General features: G+C 38.0%; 2 protein-coding genes across 4 annotated transcripts in view; both read left to right on the forward strand.

Moving 5' to 3' along the window:
* pcloa (piccolo presynaptic cytomatrix protein a) overlaps nucleotides 1-5,302 on the forward strand; it is a 52,276-nt gene extending 46,974 nt beyond the window's left edge. Inside the window, exons 25-26 of the mRNA XM_014982405.2 lie at nucleotides 468-613; nucleotides 1,073-5,302. Of these exons, the coding sequence (XP_014837891.2) occupies nucleotides 468-613; nucleotides 1,073-1,216 (290 nt within the window). The 3' untranslated portion in view covers nucleotides 1,217-5,302. The remainder of the gene's footprint in view (nucleotides 1-467; nucleotides 614-1,072) is intronic.
* Nucleotides 5,303-8,139: 2,837 nt separating this feature from the next.
* The window catches only part of cacna2d1a (calcium voltage-gated channel auxiliary subunit alpha2delta 1a), an 82,073-nt gene continuing 74,667 nt past the window's right edge, over nucleotides 8,140-15,545 (forward strand). The window contains exons 1-2 of one of the 3 annotated variants that reach the window (XM_088003433.1): nucleotides 8,140-8,471; nucleotides 8,966-9,020. In XM_088003433.1, coding sequence (XP_087859559.1) covers nucleotides 8,992-9,020 — 29 coding nt within the window. In that variant the 5' untranslated portion in view covers nucleotides 8,140-8,471; nucleotides 8,966-8,991. Of the gene's footprint in view, nucleotides 8,472-8,965; nucleotides 9,021-13,660; nucleotides 14,593-15,545 lie in introns of those variants that run through there. The other 2 variants (XM_088003432.1, XM_014982418.2) reach the window with 2 other exon arrangements.

A 15,545-nucleotide genomic window follows, 5' to 3' on the forward strand; every position in this document is an offset into this window, starting at 1 on the left:
ATGTTTTATATGTTTTAAACACAATACAGTTTATTTTTATTATTACGGATAGTAAATGTTACATGCGACGCTATAGTGACAGTCTGACATTTACAAACAGAGGACAAAACGCTTCTAGATGGCACGTTTTGATTTTTCTCGGCTTCTTTGCACAGATTGTCGCTCGCAGTGGCTTAATTTTGCCATATTGGCCGTGGGTTCTGACGCTCAAGCTGGTTGTCGTTTCTTCAATTTGCATTTGCTTCCAGATGGGATCTGCAGATTGGCAGCCCTCCTTCCTTTAAGAGCATAGGTGAACTGGTACAAGCAGTCGCTTGGTGACTCACACCATCACCTCCTTATTGCGGCGACAGCTAAGCGTAGAGATATCTGTTGCCAATTAAGTTAGTCCTTTGAGCCTTTTGAGAAGAGCGAGACCGTTGGAGTTGTGGTTTTCACGACGATGTCTGTCTTGTCGGTCTCTGCAGACCTTTATGTGAAGCTCTACGTGGTGAACATCGCCACCCAGAAAAGGATCATCAAGAAGAAGACCAGGGTGTGTCGTCATGACCGCGAGCCGTCCTTCAACGAAACTTTCCGCTTCTGCATGAACCCGACGGGACACTCGCTGCAGGTAGCTCACTTGGATGCTTACATGAACCAACACCCGAGTCTCTGATTTAAGAATATTGACAATCTGCTGATAAATGTTCAGATTTTTTGTGAGCAATATGCCTTGCAAGGGTATCCAGGACTTTGTTTGTTCTGAATACTGAATAGTTAATCATTGTGAAAGCAAACTGCATGTGAAGTTGTGTCCGTTTCGCAGCTTTTTACAAACCGCAGCCTGGACTTCTTGTCCTTTCTCCTCCAATTCACAGAAATTTGCTACTTCTTTGATGGTCTGTCACACACACACACACACACACACAAAAAAGAATCAAATACACTGAAGTTCCAGGTTTTTATGTGGAAAAATGGGGAAATGGAGAAAGGGCATTACAAGAGTCTAAAAATAAACTCTTGCAGAGCTAGTGAAGCACGTGTTTCTTCAAAAAAGTGAGACGTATTAATGTCCTTCTTCTTTTACAAGCTCTTCCTTGTGTCCAATGGAGGCAAGTTCATAAAGAAGACGCTCATCGGAGAGGCTTACGTGTGGCTGGACAAAATGGACTTGCGCAAACGAGTTGTGGGCTGGCACAAGCTTCTCGCTAGCTCGGCACAGATCCACTCGTAGGGAGCCACCGAAGACTTTAAAGCAAAAAAAAAAAAAGAAAAGATGATGGGTTTGTTGTGAAATCAGAGGGAACTTAGCTGAGCATCTACGAGACTGGTCCCGTTTGGATGAATGGAACAAAAGGAGACCAAATCACTCCACCTCGGTTTGGGGCTTGTTTCGGATGACGCTCTCGGCACAGGGACCTTGGATTCACGTTTACATGAAAACGAACACGTTTACAGGGGGCGCGGGACACACCGTCATTTTTCCAAAGGGAAGAGACGAGAAACGGCAGGTGATGTGGCTCAGCAGAGGTCGAGATCAACCAGGTATTACACATACTAATCCACAAACACACACACACGCACACACACCATTGCTTTGCACAAAGTCATTTCCACCCAGCAGAGGACCATTAGCTCTAAAGATACAGGGGGAAACCAGGGAATCGACACACTTGTAGATTTGAATTTATTCAGACGCTTTATCCAGTGATGAGTCTTTTCATCAGCACTTATTTGTTTTTTGTTTTTTTCCAGAATTGTATTGAATTTCAAAGCCTTTTAGAAATGAGACATAGAAGGTTCTGCCACAGAAAAGTGCTATTTATTTTTTTATTATATTAGCGTAAAATTCTATTCTTTCTCTCAGTTATTTATCAGATGTTTTTAAAAAAAAAAATCCATGCTTGGACGGAGGCATATTTTCCAAACACACTACCTACCTAGCATTCCAGATCAAGGAAGAAGAAAACCAAGCATGTCTTAGATTTTTTTTTTTTTTTAGGTTTAATGAACAACTGTACTTTTCCTCCTTTGTTTTATCATCTAGCTGAATTTGTTTGGTAAAGAATTAATATAAATATATACCAGATTGGATACTATATAGTATATTGTGAGCATGAGTCTATTTGGCATGCAGCACCACATGCTTTGCCACTAAAAAAAGAAGGAAAAAAAAAAGCAACACCTTTAAGACTCACTCTGTAAATAGTGAAGTGTCATAGTTGGAGATGAAAACATTTCAATAAATAGATATCTTTATCACAGACAATCATGTCTTGACGATTGTGACATAGAGGTTTTATTTATCCGCGATGCCCCCGTAGAACGTGAGACGTCGACCGTAGACTTCCTGTTTTGCTTTGTGAGATCCAAGTGGCTGCGAAAGAGGATTTGTTGTTCACACCATTCTTCTGTTTTTGTCAGACTTGAACGTTCCGAGACTTCGAGCTGTTTTGAAATCAGACAAATATAACGTCATGAAATAAAAATAAACATTTTTTTTTTTTTAAATCACAAATGATGATTTCATTTTTTTGAGGGAAAAATGGTTTCATAACCAACCTGCCGCTGCATGAAAATGAAACTGTTAAGACAAGTTCTATCAAGGTTTTTTAGTACGGAGCAGAATTATAGGTTAAACCAAAAACAAGTCAAACAAAGCAGCCCCAGACATTGACCCTACCATCAGTATGTATGAAAAGCAGTATGACGCTCTCTTTCTTAAATGCTGTCATTTTACACTGAACTGCAGGGATCTACACATCCAGTTTCAGTTTAGTCTTGTCACTTTACAGAATAATTTTTCTAACAGTCTTGGAGACCATTAAGAATGTTTTTTTTTGTTTGTTTTTTTTTTTTTTGTGGAAAATGTTAGCAGGGCCTCCATGCTATTGTTGGTCACCTGTGGGTTTTTGGTCTCTGAATTCTTCCATGAATACCATTTTTGCCATTTTATTATTGTTGGATCATGAACACACGAGGCCTGCAGTGCTGTAAGATGCTGTCTTGGATAAGTCATTGGAATAAATTTAGAATGGCCATTAGAAAAGTTCACCCCTGTTTTCCTCCAGTTGTGGATAATGGCTCTCACTGGGGTGCCAATGGGTTACAAATGGCTTTGTAACCCTTTCCAAATAAATAAACGCAAGTGATTTTTTTTTTCATCTGTTATTGAGTTTCATTACATTGTGACTTAAGTTTGCCCCCCCCCCCCCATTATGATCTTTTGGCTTGTTTCATGCTGCTGGACCGGTTCGGCTTAAAGCACTTTGCAAATCTACAAGTATGACAGTAATCAGTAAATGAAATCAGCATTTGAAAATTGCAATTTGTATATAATCATTTTACCTTTATGCAATATTTAAACATGTTTCATCATCCGAAACATCCAAGAGTAACAAAGAAACAAGAACAGGAGAATTCTGTGGAGCAGCAGACGCTGTTTCTGCATCACTGTCATCAGTCTTGCTTCAGTTTGTATGGGCGGCACTCTTAACAACACACGCTTACTGTGGTATTTTGCACTTTTTTCCCCCTGCTTAGAATGTAAAAAAAAAAAAAACAAAAAAAACTGGCATCCTGCTAAATTTTCTTTACTGTGACAAAATCAAAGAAGTGGTAAGATGAGACGACAACAACAGATGTGGGGTACAATAATACATATAAATGCACTACTGCCATCTTCACTGCTATAACGCTGTGCTGTTTGTCTAGCTTTCTTTCTTTCTTTCTTTCTTTCTTTCTTTCTTTCTTTCTGTTTTTTTAGTTAAAAGCAAAAATATTATTTATAATGTCCTCTATGTTTGAGAAGTGGAGGTTAAGAGGTAGAGCTACTGGTTCATCCAATATCATAAGCTAAAACAAGTAGTAAACTAACACCTGAGTGATTTCTATGCAACATCCACTGTAAAAAACAAACAAAAAAAAAAAAAAACGAGGGAAGGAACTGCATCTTAACTCGCCAGAAGTAAGTCACTGATTTCCTAATTTGCACTGCTGCATCCTCCACAACTGGTTACTCGCTTTAATTTGGTTCCATTTTCTTTTGAACTTGTGATTTTTGTAATGCTGTACAGATCTTTTCCTATTTATTGCCTGCAAGACGGTGTCATGTTGAGTTGCGTTTGCTTACGGTACATATCAAGTGTACAGAAAACAATTTTTTTACACAATGTAGAGCTTGTTTACAACGTCAGGAGGACCTGAAACTCAGAGATATATTATGTTACATCAAGAAATTCCTCGAAGCTAAAGGAAAAAAAAATAATTAAAAATCGACATGTAAAAAAAAAAAAAAAGAACTTGCCTAAAGAACTTGCCTAATGTCTGCACCTACCTTTTAGTTAGTTTCATTTGCAGTCAGCATATCAAAAATTAGCAAAAGAAAAGACTGTAAAAGATTGTAATTAATGGACATTATACATGAAATGATAGTTGTTTTAAGGTCTCTGTAAGTTTCTGTATTTTTTTTTTTTTGTCGATATTTATGTGCCTGTGTGCAGCGAGCCATGTGGTCTCATCCTCATCCATGTCTTTTCTTTTCTGCGTTTCCACTCAAACACACTGCTATAACTCACGACCGATTCCACATGTTCACACACAGAGTCAAACAAAGATGCCATCTCCCTGTTTTTAGCATTTGTAAATATATAGTTTAGTTTTTTTTATACATACATATAAATATATCTATGACGGGGGATCGGGGAGTACAGGATGTCTTAGTGGGCATAATAAAGGGAAATGTATTTTCTCTTAAACAGCGTGCAGTGGATAGGCTGTAAAAGAAAAAAGAAAAAGAAAAAAAAAGATGTTTTGTCTGCATATAGGGACCCAGATTAACCAAACCCTTTACACAGAACACCACAAGGTTGACACAGTCTTAACACACAAGTCTTGTTGTGACAACTCGAGTTAGCCGCAGGAGAATTTAAATGTGCTCACTGGATGTTGCATGTTCTGTTGGTGGTTCATACTATTTTTGTGTCCAGATATTATTACAGAAAAACTTAAATGAGAAAGAAGGTATAGAAAGATATAAAGCAAAAATGTCATAGAGGGGTTTGGGGGGGGGAGGGAGGGGGGAGAGAATAATGAAGAAAAGCTTGAATTAATGACGATGTATGCTGACTGTACAAAGATTTTGCTTGTAAAACCTGTCTGGTTTTTCACTTGTAAGTAAACAGAAAAAAAACAAAAACTAAATAAATCTACTGTGATGGTTTTGTGATTGTATACAGGAGGTATTGATAAATTATGCAAAATGTGCTGTAAAAATGGCTATTGCCCCATGTCTAAATATTAAATATCAGTACAAAAATTATTTTCTATTGTGCATTCATTTATGACCCGATTTTTGTTTGTTTGTTGGTTTGTCTGTTCTTTTTGTTTTTTTTGCCTCATAGTTGTCCAAAGTGCACTGATGCAATTTGTTGAAATAACATCAGTGAGGTGCTTTTTATTGCCATTTATTAATCTTGACCTGTTTGAGATAAGTTTCTTCAGCTCCCCACCTAAGATATTTTCAATTTCTCTGTGTTTAAAAAAAAAAAAAAAAAAAGTAAAAGGACTATTGTCCTTGAATTGGGACACATAGGCTTTCACTTCTATGTGCACTGCGTAACAAGTGTATTGAAAATATCATCACATTACGGTACAGTTTTGATGTAGTAACAACATGCTTCCAGAAGGTGGCATCGTGCTGCTTTTTTATCGTTGAGAAGTTCCTCCCAGGCGCCCTGAAGAAGCGCAGGTGTTCGGCTGATTGCGGCTGATCAGTCTAATGCTCAGGAACGCGTGGGCGTCAACAGATGGGGTTTGTTACCAGCTCCTGCTGTAGCATCACTTATTCAAGCTTCAGATGTTGTTTCAGCATCAGGTACGTGTGTAGTTATGGGCTTATTGAAATATCATTGGGAAGTATGAATGGATCTTTTTTTTTAAGTTATTTTAGTTGGTTCTCCCCCACCCCCAGTTCTTTTAAATCTTTTGCAGGTTTTACAGCAAAAATAATTTATGTCTCAATATATTAATTGAGCACAAATGAAAAGCTTAAGCTGTTCATTATTCTTTTGTGTAATGCATATAAATCACCGCAACTGATTAATTTGATTCAGTTGCGTTGGAACAGGGATGTCTAAAAAATATTCAGCATCATAAGGGCTCTCCTTGGATACCTCTCAACAATTTCTTTCCACACATTACTGTGGAAATTATTTTTGTTATTGTATATGTATAAAAATAAAAATAAAAAATCAGCACGCTGCAGTTTTCTGTGGTTGCAGTTTATTATAGAAATTGGTACTGGAATATAAACTTAATTCTAAAAATGTGAGATTAGAATTTTAAGTGTCAAAATTGGACATTTCCTTAACTTTTCCTTTCAAGAATATTAGAATTTCTGATGGTCTGTGCAGCTTCTGTTTGAAGCTAGCATCTCATTTTGGTTGTCTGATTCATTTTGTGTGCAACTTCGTATATTATTTGTGTCGTTATGACAACAAGAGCACCACCATTTCCATGGAGCAACACCCCAGTCACCATAGATTGAAAACCATAGGCTCTCTATACTCAAGGCTTTTCTATACTTTATGGAAGTAAGCATTTATGTGATCCTTAGAGAACGTAAGTCTTTATACCACCGATTAAGAAGAATGTATTTGAAACGAGATGGGGGGAAATGGAGTAAGCTTGATCATATAAAAAAAAAATCTACTTGGTTACAGTGACAGTCCATATCAAGACAGCAAGAGGAGCAACTTTTTCTTTTTCTAAGATTTTATAGCTGTTAGAATCTGTGCAAGTACATTTATGGTCAAATTATCCAGTCTGTAACTGCTTTCATGTGTTTTGGATTAACTTCTTGAATGCGTCTTTTTGTCACAGGTGAGGACTTTATCAAAGCCCGAGTGTCCCTCTCTGTTAGATTGATTCTCTTTTCTCCGCCCTCCCTGTTGTCCTTCATATTTGTCATCACAGTATCTTGCTCTCCAAAATTCCGCATCTGTGTCCTCCCTTTTTGTTTGTGAAAGGTCTCTCAGATTCTTAAGTTGTAAAGATGTGCATGTGCTCTTCTTCTGCCTTCAAAGATGTAGTTTGCGTCAGGCAGAGGCATTAAAATGTCTGGCTGTCATTCTGCTTCAGCAACTCACTGAGAGACGAGGATGATCAAAACGACAGAAATCTGGAGGGGCCACATCAGACAATGTCGCCGGCTGCATCATCTCATCTGCGGTTGAACGGAGGTTAGATCTCTTTGCAGCGGCCAAAGAGGAGGTTTGTTTCGTCTTTTTTTTTTTTCTTTTTTTTTTTTGAGAGAGCTTACTTTGACACATTTATTTCCTATGTGCCACAGTTTACAGGATAGATGTTAATTTGTACATTTGGTCCAGGCCAAATGAAAGATGCCAACACACTGGCCTTATTTTTTTAATTTTTTAATTTTTTTTGTAAAACATGGGAATAACTGAAGTTAAATGTTAATGCCAGGACAAAATTTTAAGTTTGTATTTATTTGTAACGATATCCAAACTGAAGATGACATAGTGTGCCTTAACTTTATCTTAAAGTGACTCTCGTGAGATAGGCCAAATTGTTGTCATCATATATGCTCAAAATATTGAACTTTTATTTAACAATTTCAGAAAAATGTGGTATACTTAACTTCGTTTATGTAGATCTGCTGTTTTGCAGAAGGATGAACCGCCATCACAATTTCAAATTTATTTATTTATTTTTTTCAGGATTTTAATTCCATCCAACACCCAGTCAACTTGACCAGATTTTTCTGTCCATGCTGAAGAACAAACATGCCCACGTAATGGCCTGTCTTGGTGAGAACAGTGAGGCATTGTTCATTGTTAGTTTCCCCCATCATGACAACACCTAATCACTAAATGTTTCTTTAAAAAACTAAAATAAAAGCATTTGAAACATTCACAGATCAGCTGGATTAAATCAGACACAAGTAAACCAGATAAGTTAATTTCTGAAAGTAATTTGTTGTGCTGGATTTTATTTATAGTTATAATCCCATGAGGCCAATATGTTTAGCTTCCCAATCCACACTCCATTCCAGCAGATGGCGGTAATGCGCATCTGAGCGTTGCTTCCCAACCGCCATAAAAAAGAAGATATGTCGCCGGCTCCATAGACATATTATGTCTATGGCCGGCTCTGCCATATGCGGAAGTGGAGCACCTCCGACAAATGAACTGTTACACTGTTACATAGTTCATTTCAGGTAGTGGACTCAATGCATTACTCAAGACATTTTTTTTTTTTTAGCTATTTTTGCCTTAGCCAACACTAACGTAAAAACGACAGGGAAGAAAACTCTGTCATATCAGGCCTGTAAGGCTATTTGCGGGAAACAACTGAGAAAGCAGTGCTAAAGCCCAAGTCTTTCGCAACCAGAAGAAGAATGAAGGCAACAATTCTCATTGGAGGCGAGCGTGAAAGTTTGTGTCGGACACATTTTGCATACAAAACGGGTGAGTAAAGACTTGATACTTGCTTGTGAAAATTTGCCTTCAGAAAAATGCTTAAAAATAAACATTACCTAAAAAGGTGCTTAAATGTAAATGTCACAGTTACTGCAACACATGGTTTCATGCTGATGTAGAGCTATGATTGGAATTTTCACACAAAATCATGCATAACTACCTTCACTTATTGATCTTTGATTTGAATATCGCTAAATGTTATGACAAAAAAAAAATGGGATGATTAGTATCAGTTACTTTGTGGAGACAAACGCATGATATTTTCTGCCCATCACGGTTGCATTTCACAGACATGAGGTCACCTGCAGGCCTTGACCCATTTTGTGCATTAGTAAAGACTCTTTTTGGATTTTAGAAATGCAATAAATTGTGTTCCGCTCTCTAAACACTCTGGGTAATGGCTGTTGGGATTGCATGTTCCCCACAGGCAACGTTGACCATGATTTCCTATTATTTTCCTTGAAATCTCCATATGACCGAAGCGTCTTGGCTATGATGAATCCTGACAATGTTGATGGAGGTTTCTCCAGTTAAGAGGTATGTACTACGACCGATTGGTCAGTTGCTGACAAACCCCAAAGAATGAGTTTTATAAGTATTTATTCCAACCCCCCCAGAATGATTGACAGGTGGAGTCAAGGCAATTGAGTAATCTAGATCAAAACGTGCTAAAGGGCTAGCAAAATGACCAAATTAAGTCAAAGATGTGCAAAGATGGTAGGAACATTCACCTGAAAGACTTGGAGCTGTAACTTCCTCAAAACACTGTCCTACAAAGTATTAGGTCTGAGTTCTGAATATACTTACATATTCACCTTTTATTGATTATTTGTATGAAAACAAGAGATATTTGAAGTAAAACATGCCAAAACAATACGTTTACAGAGAATTGATGCTAAATTGCATATTTTTAAAGTATTTCATTTTAATTCCTTTAAAGAGATAAGCAAAGTGACCATATTCTTATAATGGCGAGTGTCTAGTCTCCACTGGTCTTTGATGGACATTTCGATAATCAATTGGCATCATGACAGTCACTTCTACAACTTTTTACTGTGAATGGAACAAGTTCTCCTGTAGTTCAAGAGCGGAGATTTTGAGTGGCAACCTCAATGAATATCCCAGGCAGCAGAATCTTGAGGAAGAACCATAATGAAGGGATTACTTTCTGCACACTTGACACCAATTGGCTGTAGTTATAAAACCATCAACTGAAATAGGCTGATCTGATTTGGTAACACCAGAACAGGTAATGAATAAGAAGTCAAAGTCAAATATTGGGGCTCTGGAGGTGTGGTTTTAAATGTGCCAATGTTGATGTCAAATAAATCGTTAAAGAAAAACAAAATGAGCAGCTGGAATAGTTTACTGAACATTGTTATACCTACTGATAGGATCAGTCGCATAAGAAATAAAAAGTCCACTATTGTGGAAAGTTAAAAATCACGTTCTCTACTTCAAAGTGTTTATAGCCTCCCTGTAGTTCAAGGGCCGTCACCCCCAAAATTGGAAGAGTTAACAGGATCTTTAAGATCCTGCAGTCTGCAACCCAAAGAACAGCTAAGGCTGCACAGAACCCTCAACCTCGCAGACCAGAGCTTGAAAGGATGCAGTACAGCTTCGGCCTATAACATCAAATCTCTTCAGATCCCCCCCCTGAGGGCAGCTCCCATCACTTGGTGCCTGTTTCACCCCGTGCCGCTTCTCCTCTGGGCCTTAAGCTAGCCTCCTGACAGAAAGGCTTTCACTAATAGTAATGTGATCAGTCAGTGCACAGTGTACAGAGACTGCCCTGTCCCAAGTGAGACATCATATCATACATGCCCGCTATCATTTCAATTCGTTCTGAGGCAACAAGGTGTAACCGTCGCAACTATGGCCAAGAAGAAACTTGGAGCACATGCAGCGCATTTTAGATCTGTTCATAGATTGCCATTTGAAGCAGACGCGATATTAATGAAGAAACAAATGTAAACAAATATATTTGCAGTCATTCTGGAGAAAAAGAAAAAAAAAGTTTTGTCATTTAAATTAGCCTTTCATTTACTTTAAAGAAAGCTCTATATATCTAAAATGTCAATCTTTCTCATCTTTGAAGTACAGCCAACTTCCTGATGCCTTCCAACCAACCTCACCTAATGATACAACTTCATAAGGTTGACAGATTGTGCCTTCTGTTGAAGGCTTGGTTTAAAAGAACTAAACCATGGCCATACAAATCGTTATGCTCTTCTTTCAGGTTCCAACTTTCCTCCTCCACTTTTAGAACATCTATTGAGGAAGATATCCATCCATGTCAACTCACGTAGCGATGGAACACATGTCCTATCATCTTGCCAAGAAGACACTGTGCGGGGGTGATGGTGATTAAAGTTTAAACTTGGAAGTCATTTGTTGCCATGGTAACACGGTGGCCCAGTAGAATGTAATGAATCAATTAAGCTCGACAGCCTGTGGGGGAAGCCAAGGGTGGAGAAGATTGGTTGTGCAGTTAGTACATGTGGTGTATTCAGTAAAATTGAATTCAAGATTCTGTAGAATGCCCCCTTTTTGTTTGTTTTTTTTTATATTTTTTTGTGTTTTTAGAAGGATCAGCAAGGTGGAAATACCAATTTTCTGGTATTGCAGAGAATTCGATAGAATGAAATGGTAACATTTCAAGTTTCCCGAAAGGAGGATAGAGTTGACAGATCAGCTTAATCATGCTAAATCACGTCTTGCAGCTTGAACAGCTCGTTGTATTTCAACAACCGTTTTCAGAGTGTTATGGTTGTGACTAGAAGAGCAACAAAAAGTCAAAGGTCAAAAATGAAGCCAATGGGCAAAAAAATATTCCTTGTATTGTACATTTTAGCTTGACTTCTTTTGCTAAAAAAAATATTCAAATAATCTAGTTACGGAATAAATTCTTTGTGTTTTGCATGGAGAATTTTATTGAAATCTGTACTTTCTTCCAAACTGGTTGATTTTTATCACCAACCAATGTTCCTTCTTGCACCAGCAAAACGACATGCATGTAATGTGTGCTTAGCCCCTGGAAAGAGTTTAGTGCAGAGACAATGGCGTTTCTAAATAGCCACAATTCCCTTCGCATGTGGACGCGATCAGTGGTTGAGGACAGAAGGCCACAACCTTTCCCTCTCCTCACCCCACACTTCACCGATGTTCCTAATGCTCCAAGAAAGCAGACATCAGTGTCGCATGTCATTACACACAAACACAAGTTGACTTTACTTCCTCTGCAGCTTCTTTATTCTGGGAACATAACCTGCGGCCAACTGGACTTTACTGGTCAACAGGTTAAACTAAGAGTATAGTGGGCCATGCTGCTGACATTCACGAAACCTCTAGAAATGTCCACTGAATATTTTTCACTACTTGCTGTTGTCCAGTCATTATGAACCAAAATATGTTAAGGTTATGATTGGAAAATAAAATAAAAGGAAACTTTTTTTTTTTAAGGAAAATGCAACAATTCCCAAAATCCAGTAGTTTGTAGATTCAGCTTCAGGATCAATTATCTGGAATAGTTTCTTATAAGACTTTTTTTTTTGTCTCAAACATAATTAGGTCCATTATTCAAGCTACTGTTCTTTACAGCAGTACTCTGGGTACATTAAAGTTTGCCACTGTTTTTTAATGGACAGCAGTAAGGCCACACCACAGTAATCTCTCTCAGGTCTGGGCTTTGACTTGCTCAGTTACCAAACCTTTATTTATTTTTCCAAACGCTATGTTCAAAATTCTACCCTTGCATTGTAAATTCAAGACCAGTTTTCATGCAGGCAAAGCTTCTTAAAGATGGTCTTGCTGTGATGTATTACAACTTACAACCAAAAATATTTGAACTGTTGAAACCAAATTTGAATTTTCTTTGTGTAAACCATTTCTGCGACATTTGCGTATCGTCACCTTCCTAAAATAATGGACTGTCGTTTTTTGTTTTTGTTTTTTTGCCAAAAGTGATTTTGACATAAAAAATAATCGCCCCCTTTCTTTCCAAAAGACGTTTTAGACAAAACACTTTTTTTCCCACTAGCTATGTTACAACATACAGATGCTGTATGCTACACATTGTAATGGCCAGCACTACTGCCTCACAGCAACAAGGACCTGGGTTTTTATCCTGATGGGGTGCGTCTGTTCAATAAAATCCTGGCAACATGTTGCATTTTTTTTTTTTTTTTCCCATTTAATTTCTTCTGGAAAATGTAAACAATCATGACTTATTATTTATTGGTTAATGCTTGAATCAAAAGATTATTCTTTTGACAAATGTAAGTATTTTTTTTTTTTGCACACTTAAGTATTTTTAACTTCCTTCCCCTCTGCTGTTGCTCTTTAAATGCTTTCCTCCTCCCTTAATCCCCTCCCCTTCCTGCCTAGCAAGAGATCCCAAAGGATCAGCTTTTGTCAGTTACAGTGAAACCTGAGAGGGGCAGCATGAGCTGCTATTTGCACAGTAAATCTATTTATGTGATTCAAATAACAGCGGGTGAAGAGCGTTTTGCTCCATTTGCTTGTTGTGACTCTCATTAAAATGCACCGCCAACACATTTACTTGCATACACATGCAAGTATAGATAAACGAGAGATATTTACATGCGGATCATGGAATAATACAGGAAATTGGTTTATAACAAGTGTTTGTAGAGAGACAGCATTTTTAGTATTCACCTCGGTGTATTTCCCAGGAAAGGGAAATGTCACTTTATATTAAGTTTGCCACAACCCTTGAAGCAAGTGGAATTTATCACATTTCAGCATAAACAAAGGCCCTGCACTCTGAAAAATTAAATGAAGGCTTGTAGTGACGCATAGTAAAACAGTGAACCAATTTTTGGTGACAATTGTGAGACTTCCTTGAGACGCTCGACTGAATGACAAATGGACTGCTTTATGGGTCGAGGCCAGAAAGTCATGTGACCAGCAAAGTTGCCCTCGCCTGCAATGCCCACCTTGCAATGCAGTCTTGCTATCAAGGATGCAAAGAAACGAGGGTCAAGTAAAACCTGTACAAAGTTTGATCTAACATTTTAATATAAGGTAGACTCTGTAGTGGACAGGGGTAACTAAATGTAACTACTTATGTGAGGATTATCGTAATCTGTGTAAAGAATTTAAGATTATGGTGATGGCAAGGAGCCCTTCCAACATCAAAGGCTAAGAGCTCAGAAGATAAATTGTCAAAATGCCAGTGGAAACATGGAAAAAGTTGTTCTGCAATATTAAGAACTTGATCGAAACACTTTTTACCCCATTGATTTTTTTTTTAACATGCCTAGTGATATGAATAATTTTGGACTTAGCTGTGTGGGATTTAGATTAGTTTAATTTTCCTTTCAGTGTTTACAAGTAGAAGCAAAAATGATAAATTCGTCTTTACTTTGCCAAAACGCGCAGACACCAATCAATTCTGCCATGTGGTCCCCATCTGGCAACACTGACACCCAGGAGTCACGCATAGTTTTTTTTTATTTATTTTTTTTTTTATTTTTTTTTTTTTTACGTTTGCTCCAAATTCATCTCTCACACACGCACGCAAACTGTTACAATAAGCATATGCATGCTTGTTAACTTCCCACTAAACACAGCACACATGCCCTTTCGCCGTGTCAGACATCCCAGACTGGGGTATTTTTTGCAGTGTGCGACTGGGCACCGATCTCTGTTGCGCCCTCCCCCTTTTTTTTTGTTTTTTGTTTTTCTCTCTCTTTTTATTCTTTGACACAAGCACGTTGAACCGCTCTCCAATACCCTTCCACAGCAAGTGTTAGACACTTAACAGTAGGCTATCTCACGTCTGAACCTAAAAAAGCAAATCCCTCAACTCCACCGGTGGGAGGAGAAAGAGGAGGAGGAGGGGGAGTCAGATAGCGACCAGATTAGATTTGTTTCCAAACGCGCACCGATGGCGTTGTGAGGCGTTTGGATGAGGAGGACGCTGCTTTGGATTTGGTGATCAGCTCTTTTGCGCGTCTTTCTCTCTCATCTCGGGTTGAACAAAGACACACACGCAAAAAAAAGCCATGGATTACTCTCTGTGCATGTTGGTTCTCCTGACGACTCTTTCGTCTGTTTCGCCCGGACAATTCCCAACATCCCAGATGTGAGTATCGCCTCAAAACAGCCTGTTGGCTTTCCAAACTCTCTGGTAGTAACTGTAAAGCGCGCCTGGGAAATGACGGCTTTTTTTTTTTTTTTTTTTTTGTCAGAGCGCTTGCTTGTGTGAAGCCTTAAGACTTTTTTTCCCCCACTAGTCTGAGTTGAGGAAGTGAAAGTTGTTAAAAATGCATGTCTCCGATATGGGAAGCAAATTTGACGTCATGAAACATGTTTTAGTTGTCCTTGCTATAAGCTTGCAGCGGTGTGACATGTGTCATGCTGGCTGTCATACCCATCATCCTGGAAAGACAGTTAAGTGTCTAAAGTTTTCCAGTTGCACCTTTAAAGAGACTTATGCTTTTAATTTAAATTTATATGAGTTTAACTACCTTTAGCATCATTTATTGGGAATATGTAGCTTTCTTGTGGTGTTGTTTCCTATTATCTGGTGGTCTCAAATAAATAAATAAATAAATGGGGGGTTAGGGGGTCTTGAGGATGCTTAAAAAAGAATCAACCAAATGTTTTATAAGCAAATATAGTTTTAAAAAAATGACAACTATACTTTTAATTGCAAATAAAATGCCAAATCATGCCATTTGTTAGTTGATGTCACAAGTTTAATTAACTCTTTGTGGTATCCAGAATATGAATAGTTTAGAAACTACAGCTGTGAAACGTGGGTTAAGAATAGAACGTGTTAAGCTTTTCAAGTCAGAGTAATCTGATAGAAAACTATTATAAAATCTGAATGTTTGCTTAAACAGCATGATTGTTTTGGGGGGATTAAGATTTTTAGTTTGCTTTGGTCCCTCCCCCTGTCAGACTAGCTGCAACCTCTACAATCATCTGATCTGGTTTTATTCCAATTACAGGTACAAAGAGTTGTACCTGTATACACACCTGCAGAATCGGTGATGTAACCTTCAGAGAAAAAAAATAAATAAAAATAAATAA

The sequence above is a fragment of the Poecilia mexicana genome, unplaced genomic scaffold, assembly GCF_051168715.1.
Source record: "Poecilia mexicana isolate PSO_F unplaced genomic scaffold, ASM5116871v1 scaffold_23, whole genome shotgun sequence".
In the NCBI taxonomy this organism is placed as follows: Eukaryota; Metazoa; Chordata; class Actinopteri; order Cyprinodontiformes; family Poeciliidae; genus Poecilia; species Poecilia mexicana.